The 21,813-nt window shown below is 42.6% G+C and overlaps 2 protein-coding genes across 2 annotated transcripts; both read left to right on the forward strand.

Annotated features, from left to right (window-relative positions):
- The first annotated feature begins 40 nt into the window (after window positions 1-40).
- Window positions 41-14,522, forward strand: prorp (protein only RNase P catalytic subunit). The gene is made up of 10 exons (XM_071533019.1): window positions 41-694; window positions 1,231-1,369; window positions 1,661-1,895; window positions 3,626-3,912; window positions 4,185-4,232; window positions 4,810-4,942; window positions 10,717-10,821; window positions 13,221-13,369; window positions 13,891-14,089; window positions 14,306-14,522. Exons 1-10 carry the CDS (start codon window positions 262-264, stop codon window positions 14,432-14,434), a joined length of 1,857 nt encoding a protein of 618 aa, XP_071389120.1. The 5' UTR covers window positions 41-261; the 3' UTR covers window positions 14,435-14,522.
- Window positions 14,523-15,253: 731 nt separating this feature from the next.
- psma6a (proteasome 20S subunit alpha 6a) lies at window positions 15,254-21,667 on the forward strand. Its single transcript, XM_071533004.1, has 7 exons — window positions 15,254-15,413; window positions 16,404-16,498; window positions 17,300-17,381; window positions 18,041-18,196; window positions 18,748-18,926; window positions 19,678-19,772; window positions 20,469-21,667. Exons 1-7 carry the CDS (start codon window positions 15,338-15,340, stop codon window positions 20,524-20,526), a joined length of 741 nt encoding a protein of 246 aa, XP_071389105.1. The 5' UTR covers window positions 15,254-15,337; the 3' UTR covers window positions 20,527-21,667.
- The last annotated feature ends 146 nt before the right edge of the window (window positions 21,668-21,813 follow it).

Genomic DNA, 21,813 nt, shown 5'->3' on the forward strand with positions numbered 1-21,813 from the left:
GCCTGACAGCATGCTAGCAACAGTAGTAAGCTAGCTAATCCTTTCCAGGGTTATTCATTAGTGTACAGTAGCTAGGTATCTGTGCTAGTTCTGTAGTCAGCTGTTTTAGAGCATTACAGTTACATTTATGACAGTTTGTGAGTGTGGTATGCAAAATCAGGATTGCAGCTGACGTGGTAAGAACCAATGTGCGTCTTAATAAGATAATAATCTACATTTAGTTATCATCAGGCAGCTAGTCCTGAAGTTTGACAACCTAAAATGGGCTCCAGATTGATATCCAAAGCCAGAATATGCCTGAAGCCCCTAAACCCTGTCTTCCACCAAGGAAGCTCAGGTCTCTTCACCATAAAGACTGTGGCTTCTCTGTCAAAATCACCAAAGCTGCCTATTGCACCTCGGACTCTGTGCACCGATGGCACTAAGCCTAGTAGACAGACAGACAGAAGGATCAGGGGACAGACCGACGGACCGGGTGGATTTAAAAATAAAACCATCAGGCACAGAGAGGAAGAGGAACGGAGGGACGGTACATCGGTGGTAAGACAGAGGCCTTCCTTCCCCAAGTCGGTGTTCGCCGCTGGGACGGCGAAGAGGACGGCAGAGATGCTGAGGAGGAAAACAGCCTCGGCCTGTCAGGAGGAGGAGGAGGAGGGGGGGGAGGAGCCTGCAGGGAGAGCAGCTAGAGGAGCAGGTAGGAGAGACTGCAACTGCCCTGAACTTTGCTCTCCTTATATTTGGTTGCTTGTAATTTCTGGCGATGTAGGAACTGAAGCTTATTCTACTGTATTCTACACACAGTAAGATGTAATATATATTTTCAGACAGGGCATGTGAGCATGTTACTCATTCTCTCTGTGTTGTGTTTTGTAGAAGAACCTCACTCATCTCAACGCCTTGTGAATGGAGGTTATTAAGAATTTATAGCTGAAATGCATTTAATTGTGCATGTGAACAAGGCAATTCAAATTATGGATCATCACATATTTCCACATCATTTTGTTCATTATTCCTGCTCAGTTTGGAAGTCGAAAGTTTGGATAAATGAGGTTCCAGTGCGTCATGAGGTCCAAGTCCACTTGATTTCACCCCTTTGACAGGTGGCGACCGTTGGCCCCCTAACTCTCTCCACTGTTCTCTGTCCTTATAAAGCAGGGAGGCTGTAGAAAACCCTAAACATATTCATCTTTATAGTGTAATCCGCTGAAACGAAAAATGTTTGTCTCACAGGGAGGGTGCCGCCTCCTGAGCGGCCGCTCTCGGCTGCCGAGTGGAGGAAGCTGAGAGAGTCGTCGGCCAATCCGCAACGCTTCGAGGTCCAGATGATGGCGGCGCTGTTCCGCTCTGGGGCCGAGCTGGATATCGCCAAGTGAGAGGAGGAGGGAGTGTGTTGTTTTGTGTGTGTGTGTGTGTGTGTGTGTGTGTGTGTGTGTGTCTTTACAGGCCATTTTCTGGACTTGTGTGGTACCACTAATGGGCTGGTGATGCTACCAGTCTCTTCTTATGCCTTACTATTACAGTTCTTACCATGTTGCATGTTCTTACCATGATGCCTCACTGTGTATATTAATAGGTGTTGGGGTATTAGGGAATGAATATATAAAGTCAACAGAAAATCCTCACATTTTTTTCCCCCCCCCATCACACCTTTCTGCCTCAGGTCCCTGCTGACGTTTGTCGCCACGGAGACGGGGACGCTGTCCTACCAGATGTTGCTCCGGTACCTGATGCTGTGCGTGCACGGCGGCCACGACGACGAGGCGTTCGACGTCTACGGCATCATGCGGGGCAGTTTCCCGTCTCTGGACACGGGAGCCTCCACCCTCTTCATCAAGTCCTTCAGCCGGACGGAGCGGTGGAGGGAGGCCGTCAGCGTCCTGCAGGAGGTTAACAAGGTGACTGACTCAATTCTAAAGTTATATTGTTGCAGTATTTTATTATACCGCCGCTACTTTTCCATTACACCCCTCCCGGGCGGGACAGCATCGCAATATTCAATTTTGGATATCGCCCAAGCCTAGTTGCGTCCTTTCTTCCCTTAAAGAAATCTGGATAAGCCTGTGAATGATTAGGGGAACCAAATTGTGTTGACGTCCAATGTTCTTGTTGCACTTTTTCTAGCTTAGTGTGAGAGGGAAACGACTAATTCTGAGGAAAACGAATCGGGGAATGGAGATTTTTTTTTTTTTTTTTTTCACCTTTATTTATTCAGGGGGAGTTTCACTGAGAGCAATGCTCTCTTTTTCAGGAACACCCTGATCACATTCACACCTGGAAGCTGACCAGTACAACCACAGTCTGATCTGCTGCCACTGAGCAGCTCCACTGTAGCGGTTGGGGTTAAGGGCCTTGCTCAAGGGCCCCTCAGTGGTAATGAGGGAGGGGCAAGCTGCTTTTCACTTTCCCCACCCAGATTTATCCTGCCGGTCCGGGGGATTGAACCGACGACCTTCCGGTCACAAGCTGGCTTCTCTAACCTTTAGGCCACCACTGCCACCACTATAATCCTAATTTTTGGATGTTCACCCTTAATCTGATATATATAGAGGGAGTAAAGAAACGTTTTTTTGATTGATAACTGCTAATATTATTACTGAAATTTGAATAGTAATTTGATACACTTCGTGATTTTGATGTTTTCGCTTTCATTGAACTAGGTTCCTCTGTAGGTCGAGAACATTCTGCCACCCTCGGCTCTTATGAAACTCTTTCACAACCCATTGGATCATGTCAAAAATGCATTGTCATCATGCTAAAAATAAGTTTTCCCTCTCTTTATCTCTCTGTGTCTCTTCCTGTCTTTCTCTCCTTCTGTCGTTTGTCTCTTTTTCCCCTCACCCCTCCTTGTACTTGTCTCCTCTCTCCTCTCTTTCCTCTCTGTTTTTCTCTCCTCCTCTCCCGTGCTCACATACACTTTTAAGTGCTACTACCTTACACCCTCCTGTTTGAATATTTGTTGTTGCTGTTGTTGTTTTGTCTCTGCTTTAGTTCCAGTCAATCCAAGGTCCTATTTGCTGCCATTTTGTACTTCCACTAGTACGAATTTGGTTTAATTTGATTTTGAATTCATGGGGATGCAGAATGGTGCATGGAAGAAACCCATACTCTGTCCTAGGCTTCAACTGATATAGGTTTTTGAAGTCCAGTACCAACACTGATATATTTGGATGGCCAATATTTTCTTCCAATATTTAAGAATTTAAAATGTCACTATTTACAGGGCAAAAATCACAAGGATTCAGTGTTTCCTCCATAATTTTCTTGTCAGAGTGTAAAAGCCTCTGAAACAGCATTCAGACCATCATGGGACACTAAAACTCTCCACTGAAACCCAGGATAATGAAATTATTTTAGGGTTTGCAGCTTGCGACCCCCCCCCTACCTATTCAATGGTAGGAGAAACTCTGGGATACATTAAGCCTGTAAATGAAGAGTTAATTTATAAAAAACAGTTGAACAATTAAATGGCTAAATAAAATGTGCAATTGCAGGTTTTACAGCTATGGTCAGAACCACATCATATTGGAGGTGGAAGACACTGACTGGCCAATATCTGATATTTAATAAAATATAGATATATGAGTCTAACCCTACTCTCTACATGGTTTTGTTGTCATCCCAACAGGTCCTTACCCCATCAACACGCAACTACGGCGACATCATCGCCGGGGCGTTGCTGCACGGCGACGCGGCCACCGCCTGGGCGCTTTATGATGAGGTCATCGAAAAGGGACTGAGCCCACAGCACGAGACGTGGGACGCTCTGTTTAAAGGAGGAGCGAGGGAGGAAGCGGAGGCCCTGTCCCGGTCTGATTTCCAGGAGAGGCTGTTGAGCATTCTGCTCTACATGAGGAACAACCAGGTTTACCCCCAGCAGAGCCTGGCTGGCAGCATCAAGACCTGGTTCGAGAGGTACGACCAGACCAGAATGCGATAAACATGACTGACAAGATATTATAATTTGGTCAATGTGATAGAATATTAGATTCAGGGTAAGGTATGGTGAGCTCCACACCTCGTCATACCCTGTTGACGCCCACGCCTGACCTAGTTTTCTGTCGTTTGTTCTCCCTCCCTTCTTTCCTCTTGGCTGTCTCTCTCTCTCCCTTTTTCATCCTCCTTAACGTATTTTTTCTCACCGTCCCTCCTCTCCTCTCTGTCTTTCTCTCCCTCCCTGTCTTCAGTCTTGCAGGGCAGAAATGGAGAGGAAGTTGGACCAGCGTTACCCCGAAGTAAATACATTGCATCCCACTTGATCATGATGCCTTCATAGCAGCTTATTTTATATACATCTATATATATATATACATAAAGATTTTATTGACATTTTTCCATTTAACAACTCTATATTCGAAGTTTTCTCCCACCCACCAACCTATTGCTATCCACATACTGTACATCTATCTATAATTATCTTCATACATATCCTCATATACATTTCTATCTGTCCATATGTACAGATACACACATACTGTACCATCCATACCTACACACTCCTTCAGAGGGAATCTATTACATCTTTAACCTTGTACAACATAAACAAAATTTAAATGATGTATAATATGCATAATGGATCGTATAGTGTCAACAGTCCAGTCTTAGGTGAGAGCATGTAGTGAAGTGTGTTCACTTTATCTATATGTACCTGCAGGTTTTTATGTATGTTTACTTGCATGCACCCTTTTTTGTGGCGGATGTTTCTTCTGTTTGCATGCCTTTGTGTGTCTGTATGTGTGTGTATATTTGTGTATATGTTTGAGTGATGGTGTGTTCAATCGTTCATGTGTATGTGTGTGTGTGTGTGTTTAGAGGTGTGTGTAGGTGTTGCGGGTCCGAGTTAGAGTCCATCCAGCTGACTAATGAGGAGTACCAACAGCTGAAAGACCGAGTCATGACTGACATCATCCAGGGACGAGATGTCTTCAAGAAGACCACGCCCGAGGTACACACACACATACATACACTTATGTAAAGCAGGGTATCCTCTCCCTAACCTCCCTAAGTTCCTCTCCCTAACCTCCACTAGGTGGCGTCAGCGCTACACATGCAGTAACCAGGCAGTTGAGGTTAATTGAAGCAGGTTAACAGACTCTGTGCTGCTCAGAACAGCTGCTTTCACTTTCTGGATGAGTGAGAGGAAAGCGGCTCGTGAACAGATCCCCTTTTGATGCAGCTTCAGGGGAAACTTGAAGGGAAATGTAGTTCAGACAGTTTAAACTGTTAACACCATTAACAGTTCAAAGACGATTGATAGGTTTCTCGAGACTGGTCTGACCTTGATATTCATTAATGCAGTCTGAGAAGCAGAAGATGATACAGTGGGTCTTTCAGTTGTCGGGCTCTTATTATAAACTCATTTGGTTTTGTAGTGCAGCTAGGTTATCTAGTCTATTTAGTCTCTCAATTTTTGCTTGGCATGAGTCTGATATCTGGTTGTATTTTTTTACAATTTTAAAGTCTGTTGACAACGTATAAAATAGATGTTTAGATCGGGTTCTTCGATGATCTTAAAGGAACACACCAAGTTTTTGGGAGATTGGTTCATTGGTCAGTTAAACCGTTATGTGATGAGAATACAGACACCAAAATTTGTCCCCAGTAGATCATTCTCTCTGGTGCTCCATGCTAACATTTTAGCATACACTATGTTGAGTGATAGTAGGCAACTAGCTTTATCGCAAAAGTGAGAAAATGAGAACTTGTAGCAGCTTTAAAGCTAAATGGTAAGCAATCTTAAATGATATGCAGCTAAGCCTGGCAGTTTTGTGTAGAAGATTCGTAAAATTTACACAAAATCTGATCTAAAACTAACATTTTGAACTAGCAGGAACTACTTTCCCTGTTTCCAGTGGAAGTGAAGGTGGTGGGTGATGCAAGACTGTGCAGCTGAAAAGTCACTGAGCAGTGGATGAATTTGTGGTTGCTCACCTGAAATAGTTCCAAAAACAAACCTTAGCTATATCAAGTTAATGATATTTCATTTTTAATTTATGGACAGAGAGCAAGTGCGCATACCTCTCCATGTGGAAATATCTCCCTCTCTCTTTTTCAGTCGTTGGGGGTGGGAGTTTGTTGATGGAACAGTCAGTTCCAAATGAGGGGATTTCCAGCATGCGGAGCTCCATGTGAATCAGTCCAGACCACGGCTACTGTACCTCCCGCCGAGCAGACAGACATTCAATTCAGCTCCACTTTATTAATCCCCCCCCCCCCCATTTGGAGCAATTGATTTTAAGGGCAAACAGAGTGCTTCAGACAACAATGAGGCAACACACGCCAAAACGGGGAGGGAAACAGGGACAGATGGAGGAAGAGAGGGAGAGAAGCTGTGTTCATACGTGGCGAGTTTCAGCACGGCCGACCTGTATTCTCACACTTAGAGAGTCACTTTCTCACAGCCCGAAACACATTTTTGCAGTCCATTCAGTATGCTAATCAGGTATAACGTGCACTGTTTCAAGGTGACTAACCTATCAGCATATAATGTTTTATTCTGCCAGCAGTAGCTTCCTTTGTTCAGGCTAGACAACGCTATCGCAACATAACCACAAGCTTTATATACCCATACAGATACACAATGTGCTATCTGTGTGTCTGACTAATGTCTTTTTATTATGTAAAGAATCGGCTGCAACACTCATTTCCCCATGAAGAATACAGTCTTCTAATGTGTTATTTTAACTCATTTCAGTTCAGTACAATGCATGTTACACTGCAATACAACAGTAACAATCATAGGAAATAAAAAGGAAAAAAAAAAGAAATAAAATGGATATATACAGGATCTGCAACTAAGTCTACTACTACTACTAATACTAATACTAATACTAATACTAATACTAATACTATTACTACTGCTACTACTACCACTACTACTATTACTACTATTACTACTACTACTATTACTACTGCTACAACTTCCACTACTACTATTACTACTATTACTACTACTGCTACTGCACACCATGCAGTCAACAAATGCATGACAAAGAATAGGCCCAATGATCTGTTTCATAACTTTGGGTTCGCTTCCCTGCAATATCCGAGATAAAACCCTCACCAATAATAGACAGGTGACTCACAAGATAATGAAATATGGCATAGTGAAATCAGGCTGCACTATTATAGTATGAAACATGAAGATAAGATGAAAATGTAATGGTCTTTGTGGGAAAACCGGGTCACTGGCAGCAAAATTAATAGGATACAGTAGGGAAAAAATAGAATTTAAACAATAAAAGCAATAAAAACACTCAGAACAATATAAACTAAAAACAAAATCTAAACAATTGTGGGGTTAAATAAACATGCTGCATGTTAAGGTAGTGTTTATGAGTGGGAAGCATGGGAAAGAGTATGGATTACTTATATGTATGGATTTACCTGCAGTTGATACTTACAGATGTTACTTACTGTATTGATTGCTTACTTACATATGGATTACTAAATAGGAAATATGTGCTATATACATCAATATAAGTAAGTAATATAGAATCAAATATATAAATATAAAAAAAAATCTATATATATAGTGCATGAAATAGTGGAACCCTGAAAAGTATCAGAAAGTCAAGCATGATGCACCTTTTGTTTTTGGCATGTGGATGTTATGTAGGTCAGTTTGGTAAGTTTTCATAATAATATTATGGTATGTGTGATTATGGCGCGCATATGTGGGAGACTGTGCTTATGTACGTGTGCGTAAATGCAGTGTGAATGTGTGTGTGTGTGTGTGTGTGTGTGTGTGCAGTCATATTATCCCCAGTGGCACAATGAGCTGGTTTCACATATCAGCGCTGGAAAGTCCCTGGATAATTATACTGGACTTTCTCTCCGTCGCTCTCTCTCTCTCTCTCTCTCTGTCTCTCTCTCTCTCTCTCTCTGTCTCTCTCTCTCTCTCTCTCTCCCTCCCTCTCTCTCCCTCTCTCCCTCTCTATCTCTGTCTCTCTCTCTCTCTCTCTCTCTCTCTCTCTCTCTCTCTCTGTCTCCCGCTCCCACTCTCGTTCTCTCTCTCTTTTTTTCCTCTGCCGACTCTCTCTCTTCCACTCGTTTCTTTTCATCACTCACCCGTCCTCCGTCGGCCATCTCTCTCTCCTCACTTCTATATCTCCGTCCATCACCCATCAGTCTTGCGCTCTACATTCTCCCCTCCCCCTACCTCAGTCTCTCTGTAATAACCCCCACCCAACACACACACACAAACACACACCACCCCACTCTACCCAGTGTGAAACCACACACTGTAGTGGTAGCAGGTATTGTGTCATAGGTGTGTGTGTGTGTGTGTGTGTGTGTGTGTGTGTAATTGCTCTGAACCAAAGCAATGAAAAAATGAGATATTGGAACACCAACAACACCTTATTTAGCAGACATTTATATATATTATTGCCCTTTGTTTGTGTGTGTGTGTGTGTGTGTGTGTGCATGCACTTTGTGTGTGTGTGTGTGTGTGTGTGTGAGAATTGTCAGTCCAGGGGAATTCACAGCAGCCTATTTCCATATTGCTGCTATCTAAAAGTGAAAGTACCACCAATGTTCCCCTGCTGGAGCCTTAATCTGCACAACTTTCCTCTCATGCTGCAGTGCCGCACCGCAGTGTTTTTTTCAAAGACTCAATCAAGACCCAAAAGGTGGCCGAGAAGATTCAAACGGGCCTGCAGTTTGTGAGAAATTAATATTCGCTGCATCCCTACAGACTATATAACCCTGACTCAGACACTGAATACATATAGACTCATTTTCACGCTGTTGTGAGTCTCACCTGAAACTCAGTTGACGTTTTAGTGACACATTATAGTCACTCGATAGAAACTTGAGCATCAGCATCAGACTATCCAAATAAAAGTGTGACCTAACACAGTATATATAGCTGAGTAGTGTAAAAGTAGGTCACATTTTGTCATATTAGCTTGGAAACATCAGTCTAGGTTCAATATTTAAAGTAATATTCCACTTAGTTTTAAAAATGGGGGTTATTTGGCACCACCGTGAAAACCAGAATATAAACTGCTCACTAAGATCAGATGCAGCTGGACTAGTTTGTAGCGTTCTGATTTTTATTTCCCATTCATTTGAATGAGGCAAGAAAATAGAGTGAAAACTGACATTTAACACGTTGGTGAACAGATTCAACAACAGATCCTGCTTTTAAGACAACAAAGCAGTCCTGGTTCCTTCATCATTTTGCATTTCTATTCTTGGTTTACACTAAAATTAGTATTTAAAAATAAATGTAGATCCGGTCTCCCAAGCAGGAACTACCTCTCCTAAACGGTATCCCTCTGCTGTGTTCTTTTCTATCAATAAAAATACTATTTGGTGAAATGATGTTCTAAAATGTTGGACCCATAGTTAGTTGAAAATCACAGCAGCAGGATCTGTTGTTGAATCTGTTCACCAACGTGTTAAATGTCAGTTTTCACTCTACTGTATTTTCGTGCCTTATTCAAATGAATGGGAAGTAAAAATCTAAACGCGACAAACTCGTCCAGCTGCATCTGATCTTGGTGAGTAGATTATATTCTGGTTTTCATGGCGGTCAAGTGCCAAATAACCCCCATGTTAGAACGCTTACTGTACTGTGCACTTTAGCACAGTGTATCAGTCAGGCTGTTAGCTGGCACTCTGTCATGTCAGTTCTGAGAAGGAAACAGCAGGTAGATTTATTACAGTTAGGCGTCTTGTGATCAGTGAGTCAGAAAAGCAGCCAGCCGTCAGGTCAGTCAGTCCACAGCTGGGGTTCAGCCATGCTCCCCGGCCACAATAAGGAACAAACACTTTGCTTTTTATAGAGAGGTGTGCACTAATGTACTGTACATATTCAGTCAGGCATTTTCTCAGCTTTCCAGTCAGTCAGGCCCACAAAAACTTGGAGAATAATTTCCCAAAAATGAATAAATCTGCTGTTATATTCAGTGAGCTCAAAAAGGGTTTTCGACGTCAACACATTTTCAGATTTTTTTGGACTCTGTACTCTTTCTTTCCTGAAATGACTGTGACTTTAAATTGAGGTAATTTTCCGCCACGCCCGATGAACGATTAAAGAACCGCAGCATCTATTGACCATGATCTGCAGATTATATAAAGTAGTCATTTTTTAGTGCTGTGTGGTGAAAAATTCTCGTAAATTGTCTTCCAGTAAGCTGCAGCTCACACGCATCCTCATATTGTTTATCATGTTGTTCTCAGCCTTGCTGCATTTTAATGCATCCATATGAATGAATTCAATTGGAGACTACACACTGCATTGTAAAATACTCTCTATGGTTAAATTACATAAATTCATGGTATACTTTACAGTGAGAGGTGTCAAGCTGATGTAAGTTATATAAGGATAGGGTATTTTAAGGGTTTTTTTGTTTTGTTTTTCTGAAAATATCATTGATTTTTGTTTATATTGGTGGTTGTTTTCCTTATAATGATCACTGACAGGTCATTTACCCTTACATAACTTTTTACAAGTAAACAAGAGTCTGAGTAAATCACAGTCATCATGAATCATCATGCTTCACAATATACATGGATTACTAATGGTTATTCTTTCCCAATTAGCTCTATGAAACTGAGACTAAGCAACTTGACTAAAACATCTGGGATACACTGTTGTTTTTAATAGAACAGGGGGAGATTTCTTATTATCTTGCCCCCATCTCCACTGATCTCTCTCTCTCTCTCTCTCTCTCTCTCTCTCTCTCTCTCTCTCTCTCTCTCGTGTAGGAGTTGCAGGGATTCAAGACCTTTGTGAAGAAGAAGCCGCCGTTTGATGTGGTCGTAGATGGACTCAATGTTGCAAATATCACGAGGGCCAAGCAGTCAGAGACGGTGACGATACACACGCACGCACACACACACACACACACACACACACACACACAAAAAGTGTGATTTGAAAGGGGATAACCAAATGTTTAAGGGCGAAACGAGAGGGAAAACAGGAATTTACCTGTCTACCCTGTACGCACACACACACACACAGACACACACTCAGAATAGGCTCGGTAGGAGTTTTAGTTTAGTTTTTAGTGGTTTCTTCCTACATGAGTGTCTGTCCAACTGAGGGGCTTTTCTGCCTGTTGTGCTATGACTAACCATACAAGGTGTATGTGTGTGAGTGAGAGTGCAAGTGTGTGTGCAGTTGGGGAGATTATCTTTATTACTGTCCATTGCCCTATTTCAGCAACACCTAGCCTACTTGTCTGCCTGCCCACACATCTGTCTGTGTCTGAATGTGTGTGTGTGTGTGTGTGTGTGTGGTCGCCTAGTTGACTGTCAGTCTGTCTCTCTGCTCTAAACTCTGTGTGTTTTAAATCAGCAGAAATTTCTTGTCAAATGTGTGTGTGCAAGACAGAGGAGAAGACGCAGAGCAGAGAGACGGATAAACATATTTCACTATCTTGTGTTTTTAAAGTAATAAACGCCGGCATTTTTATATAAATAAATGTATGTTTTGCTACTCTTTCTCACCGATCGATATATCGATACGCAATAGTGATTCAACCTATATCCAGTTGATGAAAGCTTTTACATTGTCTGTTCTAAACACCCAGAGTTTGGCAGCTCTTTCCTGGGAAAAATCCTCTAGCGCATGGGAAATGATGCATTTTACGTTGCCGGTTTGTTTGGAATAAACAGAAGAAGAAGAACTGGGTAGTTAGCATGAGCAGTGGTAGCCACCATGGCTGAACAGACAAAGAGAAGAGAAAGTCAAACTGCATCAACAGCAAATCCAAGGAGGAAGACGTCACAGTGCTGGACACACTGTTTGATTGACAGGTGATCTGTGGGAAGAGCAGAGCAGAAACACCACAGCAACGAGGCTGAGCAACAAAGATGGAGACTAAATAAAAAAACAAAAATAGGAGAATGTCGCATAATAGATTTGTCGATGTCTGAGGCCGGCAGTCCAGAGCGAGGGAAGTTCCCAGCAGAGGAACCGGACTTATCAATGGACTGACTGTCCTGGGAGGATGAGAGGAGAAAGAGAGAGAGAGAGAAATAACAAAATCCCAAAATAACCCTGCAATACGTATTTGACCCTAAACAGCGCCACGCTCCCTGACCGTCGTGACCGATGCTGAACTGAGGAAAACCCAGACAGAATCCAGATACAGCCTGGCAGTAGAAACAGAGAAACGAAAAGTATAATTCCTGGTACATTTACAGGAATTACATCCAATTTAAGAGGTTTCTTCCAGACAGGGCAAGTCAGGGAATTTGATCAAATTGTCTGGGGAAGTGCAGCGGATTGCGGATATCAGGAAATTTTACAGATGGGTCACTTGACAGGAAAATAGCAGACTTTTACATCCTGTTTCATACTTTCATTGCATTAGATGGTGGTTTTCTGCCCAGCTGTAGTGGAAACCGGCCTGTTCACCCCTTCAGAAAAACAACAGTAACAAACCAAGGAGGAATAACATTTTTAGGTTATTTTTCGTCATGGAAAAGTCAAGGAATTTGATATCGGGGCCATGGGGGGAACCTTGTTTTTAAGACTTTTTAATGCCAGTAAGAAAGAAATAAGAAACCAGCGACCCAATTGAAATTAACATGAAAATGAAAACAGCTGCAGACCGATCAGAATATCTGCTTGATCGATAAAACACGTCTCTAAAGCTGAACATATATTACCATACATATAACTACATATAACCATATTCAAGACCTTTTTGAGGCTTTGACTTCTGGTAATATGATGTAAGACGTTTTGAGGTGGAGTCAGAGCCACACTATCGTTAAATATGACAGCAGCTAATTTCCACACATTTAATAGTAACATACACTTATAAATATACACTTAAGAACCGTCCCCCTAATAGAAAACTGTTGGTTTTGTGCCACAGAAGTCTGTCACAAGGTGAGACAAGAGGAAGAAATTATCCTCTAAAGTGGTGTTGCAGTTGTGGATTTTATGTCCAATGATTAATGGATTGATATGTGTGTTTGACTTTCTGTGATTGACTACTGTTCAGTGTTTCTTGGTTTTACTGTTGCACTCTATTGTGAAGAGTGTTAGTCACAGTTTGCTTTAGAGAGAGAGAGAGAGAGAGAGAGAGAGAGATATGAGTGTGTCCCTGCTATATCTAAAAGTCCTTTCAGAAAAATAATAGTCCTTTCAAATATACAGTCAGACAGACTTGTCAGAAGTGATCTTATGTGTTCTTATGTGATCTGAAAACACATGCTAAAACATATATGACTCGTGTGTGTGTGTGTCCCAGTTGCTGGCGGTGGTGTCGGAGCTGGAGCGCCAGGGCCAGACGGTGCTGGTTCTGGGGAGGAAACACATGCTGCGGCCCTCCAGGTCCTGGGACAGACACAACATGAACCTGATCCAGCAGAAAGCCCACTGCTTCTTCACTGAAAACATGTAAGCACCTGCTGACGGAACAGAACAGCATACAGTAGACACAGTAGGCACTCAGTCCTTGCTTAGAGACACAGCATGAAGCTCACACAGCAGAGAGCACACCGGCTTTTTTACTGAGAACATTTAAGCGGCCGCCAGTGAATCTTTTCTTGGAGGGGAATTGTGGAAACGCAGCGTTCTTTGCAAAATTGTCAAACATTTCATCTGGTTGCAACTTCCTTTGACACACAGTTTTGATCAGTCTGCCCGCTTTTTCCCATAAATAAACAGAAATACCACAAATAGCTTTGCAATTTTTCAATAAAAGCAAAACTCCAATGTTTTTGGTCGCAGTGATCACAGGCTTCAAAGCGCTGCAAAGCCCTGGATGGCTGAATAAAAGAATAGAATAGAAGGAATGTGAACTCACAGTCAGCGCATTGTAATCCCACCATGAGTTTTTTTTTCTAAAGCACTTACCTCACACCTGTCTGTCCGCTTGCTCGTCTGTCTGTTCGTTTCTCCGTCCCGCCGCCCGCCAGTTCGGAGGACGACCCGTTCCTGCTGTACGCCACGTTGCATTCTGGGAACCACTGTCGCTTCGTGAGCAAGGACCTGATGAGGGACCACAAGGCCTGCCTGCCGGACGGAGCCACCAGGCGGCTCTTCTTCAAGTGGCAGAGAGGCCACCAGCTGGTGGTGGATGGACACGTCGCGGTGGGCAGGAGGGTCCGATTTCAGGTGAGGAGGAGGAGGAGGAGATGGAGGGATGGAGGGTCGTAAGAGAGGAGGGAGGGAGGGAGTGGAAAGAGGGAGAAACGTGAACTACTTTACCCGTAGTATCTAATCTACATTTCTTTAATTAGCTAAATGTTAGATTATGTGTTGGCTGTCATTGACTTTCTATTCTGTGTGTGTGTGTGTGTGTGTGTGTGTGTGTGTGTGTGTGTGTTTCAGAGCATTCCCAGCTATGACACCGTAGTCCAGACAGCAGGAGACTCTTGGCATATTCCCTATGATGACACGGAGGACAGGAGCAGCTATGAAGTACCACAGAGATGGCTGTGCCTCACCAAGACGCACTGAACACACACACACACACACACACACACACACATTGACTCAACTGGAAGTATAGCATTTTTGGTGCTAGATAATTTCCAAGGATCATATGCTTTGATTGTAACTGTGGACCTGTAAATAAAATATTTGTTTAAACAAACACGATTGCAGAGCCCATACTTTTTTATTTATCTTAGAATGTATAAGAAATCGAAATTGGGTTTGATGATGATGATGATTATTAATAATACTGTATGTTATCACAACAATACAAAGGGGCAGCAGGGTGGTGTGGTGAGAAGGGAGACTGTGCTGAAGCGGAAGGCCCTGGTTCAATGTCCCATCACAGCAAGAATGATTTTCCCTTTTCAGGCTGTTTGTTTGATTCATTATCAGAAGCCTGGAGGTTGAAAAATAGTCAGTATTTCACAAGGAAACAAAATAAAACCTTGAGAAAAAAATAGACATGAGAATAAATGTATGTAGTAGAAATATGTTATATTTCTATCCTATCTATTAGTTTATTAATTTGTCAGTTAGGTCTAGGGTTAGTTTGTTTTTTCATTCATTTGTTACTTAAGACTAGTCAATTATGGCTAGCCTTTGTTTCTTAGTAAGGGTTCGGGTTAGGCTTAGTCACTCAGTCAGTCAGTCGATTATTTAGTTAGTTACTTATTATTAGTTAATTGTTAGGGATAGGGTTAATCAGTCATTTGGTCAAATGGTTAGTTAATTAGCTAGTTAATTAGTGCTAGAGTTGGTTGGTTAGTTTTAGTTTTGGCCGGCCGGTTGACCCGGATATGCAAAGGCTCGTTCTGACAGAACACTTCCGGGGCGGAGCTTTTCCATGTTTCTCTTCTGTTGTCAGCTAATATACTAGTTTCAACTTTATTTTACACCGGTTTACCTCAGTTGTTACCAGCTACTATGTCTCGGGGGTCAAGTGCGGGATTTGACCGTCATATCACCATCTTCTCCCCGGAGGGAAGACTCTACCAAGTCGGTCAGTACTGGGAGAGATGAAGAAAACTTAACCTGCTCTGTCATCACCACAGGCTAGCCGGCTAACCAAGCTAGCATCTCTTGTTAGCTCATTCAGCGTTCACAGTTACCTAGAAAAATAACTCATACCACAAATGTTACTCGTGAGAAAGCTAATATAACGTTACTTAACATAGGGTTTATTTAGTTTAAATAATTTGCAAACAAGATACAGCTTGCTAGCTACATTAGCACTATTGCTAACATGTAAAAATCTTAGTTGTGCTAACATAGCTAGAAATGCACTATTACTTTAATGCTGTCGCTAGTTATTCTGAACGTAAATGTAACATTTATTATAACTAAATTTACGTTTTCAGTCGTTGTCACTGTTGGTGACTGTTGTAATACAACAATGCCTTTTAAGAGTTCATCCAGCCACCAGCGATACTGTCAGTGTGATGTAAGTGGCTAATTTAAGCTAATGAGTTCACTAAGTGAATCTGTAATTACTGCCAATAGATACAGCAAGCCTTGTTAATATATGTGGTATGTATTACCTGTTTTGCTTGTTGTATTACGTTTTGTTTTCACAGGACTCTGTTGTAGTCTTACATCTCATCGATTTTAAGTTCAAATACAGGCAAAAATTTGTAGAGCAGGGCTTCTTAAACGTCTCAACCCAGGTCCTAAATTGATTAAGTTTTAATCAATTTAGTTCAGTTAAACATACTATTACTAAACAGACAGTTCTAGAAAATGGCTGATCTTTTGCAAGTCATCATAACCATGGACTGGTTGTGTTAATGGCTGGCAGCAGACCTGGGTTCAGTAAACGCACTAGTACTCTTATCAAGTGAAACAAAACGCTGACCCATTACAGGCTGTATAGATGATGGTGCTTAGATGAAGAGGCATTAGTCTATACAACAACCCACAAAATGAGTTTGGTTCCTGAGAAAAGACTGTTGCAGCTAATGAGCAGTGTGTTGTTTCCCCTGTCTGTCTCCAGAGTATGCCTTCAAAGCCATCAACCAGGGAGGACTGACCTCCGTAGCTGTCCGAGGGAAGGACTGTGCTGTGGTCGTCACGCAGAAGAAAGTCCCAGTCAGTACAAATGACACGCTATACACACACACACACACACACACACACACACACACACACATGCACACACGCACACACACACACACACAGGTTCTTCTCTCACCTCCATCAGTTAAAACCACAGAAGATCAGATTGGATTTGTTTTCAACTAGCATGCAGCAAAGTTTATGCTTCACCCACATATTGCTTTATTACACTCACACTCACTCTGTTATGATAACGCATTAAAATTTCCAGAGATGGAGGTAACATAGAGAGCATTATTTCTCTTGTTAGGATCATAGTGTAGAGCAAATTAATGGATTCATTTTAACAACTAATCGTTTACAAGTTGTGAATGTTGTCAATTTTTGTTTACATGTTGCAAAGTGACGCATGGTCTTCTTGTTGCAAATACTGATCACTAGTTTCTTAGTCAGTAAATCAGCTAATATTGACATGCTGATTTATTAATGCACAGCATCATGTTTCAGATTTTAATTTCTCTAATAATGCTTACTCTTCAGTCTTTGTAAACTATTCATTCTTTACATATAGTTGATTTTAATGCAAGTTGAGATGGGGGTTAAAAGTTTTTTTGTTCAAATGGTAAAAAAAGTTTTAAAACAATTCTGGAAACTTAATCTGGAGTCATATTTGTGAGGGAGCAGTTTGTATTTCCATGCCATGCACAACCAATGATTATGCTCCCCAGCTATCATTACTGTTATTGTTTCCCAAAAATGTTGTGTCCATCACTGGCGGAGTGTGCGGTGTGTGTTGCTCTGTTAGAAATGTCTGTGTCTCATGTTTTTCCTCAGGACAAGCTGTTGGATTCCGCTACAGTCACACATCTGTTCAGAATCACAGAGAGCATCGGCTGTGTCATGTCTGGCATGACTGGTAAGTGATGGCCTGTCCAGCTGATGGTAAATAGACAGTGAATTCAGGCAAATCAGACAAAATCAGTGCGGATAAGAGAGTGGGCTTTAAGGAACAAAGATATTAAAAACTACTGTCATGGATAATTGTTTGCAAAAATTGCCCATCCTCTCTATGTTGCCTCATTGTTGCCATGTTCCCCATTGTCCTTATTAGGAGCTGGAAACGTGTCCTTCATTATAAATAGTCGGCTGTCATTTCAGAGCTACAGAGATACCATCAGTGTGTAATATTAGTCTCCTGCCTACTCTCCTTTCAGCATTACAGGGATCACGTTACAGAACATTAGTCGATTAAACTACCTATCCATTTCAAAACAGTATGAAACATGTTGCCTCTCTGACTGGTAAGAAATGACCCGACATGACTTGCAGATTCATCATATAGCAAAAACTATTCCAGAGCCAAATTCTCCTGACTGGCTGATGGACGCAGTATGAAGGTGACCGTCAAGTGGTCAAAACCTTCAGCTTCTGTCCTTTCTTAGCTGTTATTGAAGCCATATAAATTAAGTCAGCCATAACCTTTCTCTGTAATAACTTCAGGTTGTTTGATTGCGTTCAGCTTATTCATTCATTCATTCCCTCATTTGTGTGAAATGCTCTTTGTGTCTCTCTCAGCGGACAGCAGGTCTCAGGTCCAGAGGGCGCGGTACGAGGCAGCTAACTGGAAGTATAAGTACGGCTATGAGATCCCAGTGGACATGCTGTGTAAACGGATGGCTGACATCTCCCAGGTCTACACACAGAACGCTGAGATGAGGCCGCTAGGCTGCTGTGAGTAGTGTGAGTGTGTGTGGGTGTCAGAGAGATAAATGTCTGTTAGGATTGTTTATGTTTATGTCTGACCAGTGTTGTGTGGGAAGATTTTACTCAGTTTCATTAGTATGGCCTTCAGTGGAGAGTTTTAGCATCCCATGATGGTCTAAATTCTGTTTCAGAGGCTTTTCAACCCTGCCTGAATCTTGAATGTTTTTTTGGTGGCTTGAAAATGGTCAAATGTAAAGGTCTAGCCCTAACATTCTCGTACAGGATTGTTAAAACTGTTGTTAAAGAGACCACAGGCCACCTCTTTTTTAGCCAAGCAGCACTCAGAAGACGGTTTGGGTAAAGCACGGTTTGTGGTTCCCTACTATGTGGAGTTCAGCATCTTTCTGCCAAAACTGAAACACATTTTAATCTCACGGCTGTCAACAGCATCCTTTCCATTGTAAACAAGACAAAGAAGCCAGAGGTGTTAAGAGATGTCTTTCCCTCTTTCTTATTGTTTTCTATCATCCTGCCTTTCTTTCCACCCCCCCCCTTGCTTCCTTGTTTCCTTCCTCCAGGTATGATAGTGATAGGAGTGGATGAGGAGATGGGTCCTCAGCTGTATAAGTGCGATCCAGCCGGTTACTACTGTGGCTTTAAGGCCACCGCAGCCGGAGTCAAACAGACTGAAGCCACCAGCTTCCTGGAGAAAAAGGTCAAGAAGAAACTGGACTGGACCTACGAACAGACCATAGAGGTATGGGACACACACACACACACTACATGTAACACCAGGCTTCTCAAACTCATGGAAAACCTGGTAGACGCATTATCACAGTGTGGCCTAAAGAAAGCCGTACTGGTCGGGATGTCATGGAATTTTGAGGTGTATTCCAGACAGGAAGAGTCAGGGAATTTGATCAGTTCTCTGGGGAAATATGGGAATATGAGGGAATTTTACAAATGGGTTGCTTTACAGGAATATAGCAGAATGTGTTTCCAACTCGTTTCACATTTACTGCATTAGCCGGTGGTTTTCAGCTGTTTTTCTCTACCAAAAGTCCAACTGTAATAGAAACCAGACTGTTTACTCCTTTAGAAAAACAACAAGAATAAGCCAGGAGGGAGTCAAATTTTTAAGATGTGGAAGCATGCCGATCTAGTTATGCAAAGCCATAGTAAAGGAAATTTCATGGTGGGAGCCCTGACATTGACACAATAGTATTATGTGAGTCTTTCTTTCTATAATGTGAGTCTTTCTTGAAAACAGTGAACATGCCATTTGCAGTCTATTGCTATACTGCTACAGTATAACTGCAGCATAAGAGATGCACGCACATCTACAGAAACACACACTTGGATACACTTGCGAACGCAAACTGACATTCGCTCACTCATGCACGAGTTGTCATGCACTCGCTTCAGTTTCCACTTTTCCAAATGTCTCTTTCTCTCCGACGCAACGCTTAACCTTTTCACCTCTCCTCTCCCCCTTCCTTCCAAAACAGACGGCTATCTCCTGTCTGTCTACCGTTCTGTCCATCGACTTCAAGCCCTCTGAGCTGGAGGTGGGAGTTATCACTACAGAAGAACCTAGATTCAGGTGAGTGTGTGAATATTTTCATGAGACTGAGAGAAAGAGAGAGGGAAAATGTCCTCATCCAGAAGTGAGGAATCTGATCCTAGTTGTTCACTGACCAAGAGTAGAAAACTGGTCGTACTAGACAGCTTCCAGTGGCCAACGGTAGCAGACTGTGGTTTTACTGGGAAGCTGCCAGGTGTGTTTGCGTGTAACAGAATGTCAAGTTGGGTGTTGGCTGAAAACGACCATGCATGCATGAAGTTTCACTAAAGAAAAGAAAAGCAATGTAACGTTTGCCTTTCAACAAAACATGTTCAACTGTTGAACAAAATAAAAAGACACTAAGACAACAGATCATAAAATGTGAAATCAGTAAGGCCCTGCAACACTCAGCAGGTTTTTGGGGGGAAGCCATTCCTCCTGCCTTTGCTCTGCAGCTATTGACAGCTTGTTTGAAGTCTTGCATCCTGGTGCTAAAAGTAACTTTTAGTACTTCTAGTGCTAAAAACATGCTAAGCTCAGGAATGCTATTAAAGAGTCTTATTAAAAAATGAGAAAAAGAAACCAGTGTTGTAAGTGAAGTTTCCCAAAAGCAGGGGTAAGACTAAAGTAAGTGCTTACATGGGCGTGTGGTTTCTCTACATATTATGGACATGCAAAATCTGGCATAATAAATCCTCCATCATGCGTGTTAACACGTGCGTCTGTGTGTTCCAGGGTTCTGTCAGAGTCTGACATCGACATTCACCTGATGGCTCTGTCCGAGAGAGACTGAGGAACCCGGGCGGCCGTTTTTGCCGTGACCCAGGAAATGAACGATGAACGGTAACACCAGAGAAGCCCCGCCCCCCCCTCACACAAAAGTCTCGTCTAGAAGGAGGATAACGGAGGAGTCGGTGTCGTCCAGTCAGGATGGGAGTGTACAACACAGGCACAGGTTGAGGTTGAGTCGGACATAAAGCAAAACAATGTAGTCTGATTGTTTTGTAGATGCACTGAATGTGTTCCCATGATCTAGAGCACATCTTGACTTTATGGGACTCCCCAACAAACCCCCACCCCACTCCTGACTGGCCATATTAATACCGACCCCGCCTGCATTCTCCTTCTAGTCCCACTGAGACGTCCTCACTGCAGCCAGCTGCCAAATCTCACAGAGCCTGGAGAAGCGTTTGACATCCAAAGATCAGACCCATCGTACGACACTCGAGTCTGATATCTTGCGGCTGCAGTGTAGGCCACCAGGAATGCCGCCGTCAAGGACTGGACAGCGATTTTTTTTTTTTAAGTATATAATAAATGAATAAACAATGCAACACCAGATATTGAAAAACTAGAAATAAATCGAGTCGATGACCGGACAGTGACGTCAGCAGATTCAAAGATGGGGGTGCGGTCGTTTGTACAGTGACACTTGATACCTCTTCAAGTATATAATGTCAGCCAGGGCCCAGTGGTCCAGCAGGGTCTCGAGTCACTGCGTTTAAAACAGTGCTTCCCAACCATCTTTTTTTCCTCAGGGCTGCCACAACTCCCAAGGTCCGCGTGTCTCTGTAATTTCATTCATTTGTCTCGAAGTCTCTGAGGCTTGATGCCCCCCCTCCCCCCCTCCCCTCCTCCTGTAGCCCAGCATTGGGAACCACTGGTCCAAGATGATGTTTCTGCTCTGATGTACTTTTTCAATAACCCAGGGCAGAGCAGCGGGTAATTCTCCCACTTCGACATCATCGTCGTCACCACCGTCGCACCCCCATGTTTTGAGTCTGTTCACGTCAACGTCCGTGTAAAGTCGCTGAATATTTAACTTTGGAGTTAACTCCTCCCCTTCCCTCCCTTTCTCCCTCTGCTCCAATCCCCCTACACTCTCCTGCCATTGCTGTACATTACTGCAGTTCTATTAAAATACAATGTTTTTGACAAACTCAAAAGCTTCCATGTTGTCTTTTCCTTAGACGGTCTGTGGGGGTAATAGTTCGCTGGTGTGGATGTGGACTTTGGCTGGGTTCGGTTCAGTTTCAGTACAGTCAGTTGAGGAAGTGGATTTTCTTCAGAATTAAATTAT

The sequence above is a fragment of the Centroberyx affinis genome, unplaced genomic scaffold, assembly GCF_046629955.1.
Source record: "Centroberyx affinis isolate AG114_WGS23_722 - 3 ecotype Tasmania unplaced genomic scaffold, CSIRO-AGI_Caff_v1 ptg002307l_1, whole genome shotgun sequence".
Classification (NCBI taxonomy): Eukaryota; Metazoa; Chordata; class Actinopteri; order Beryciformes; family Berycidae; genus Centroberyx; species Centroberyx affinis.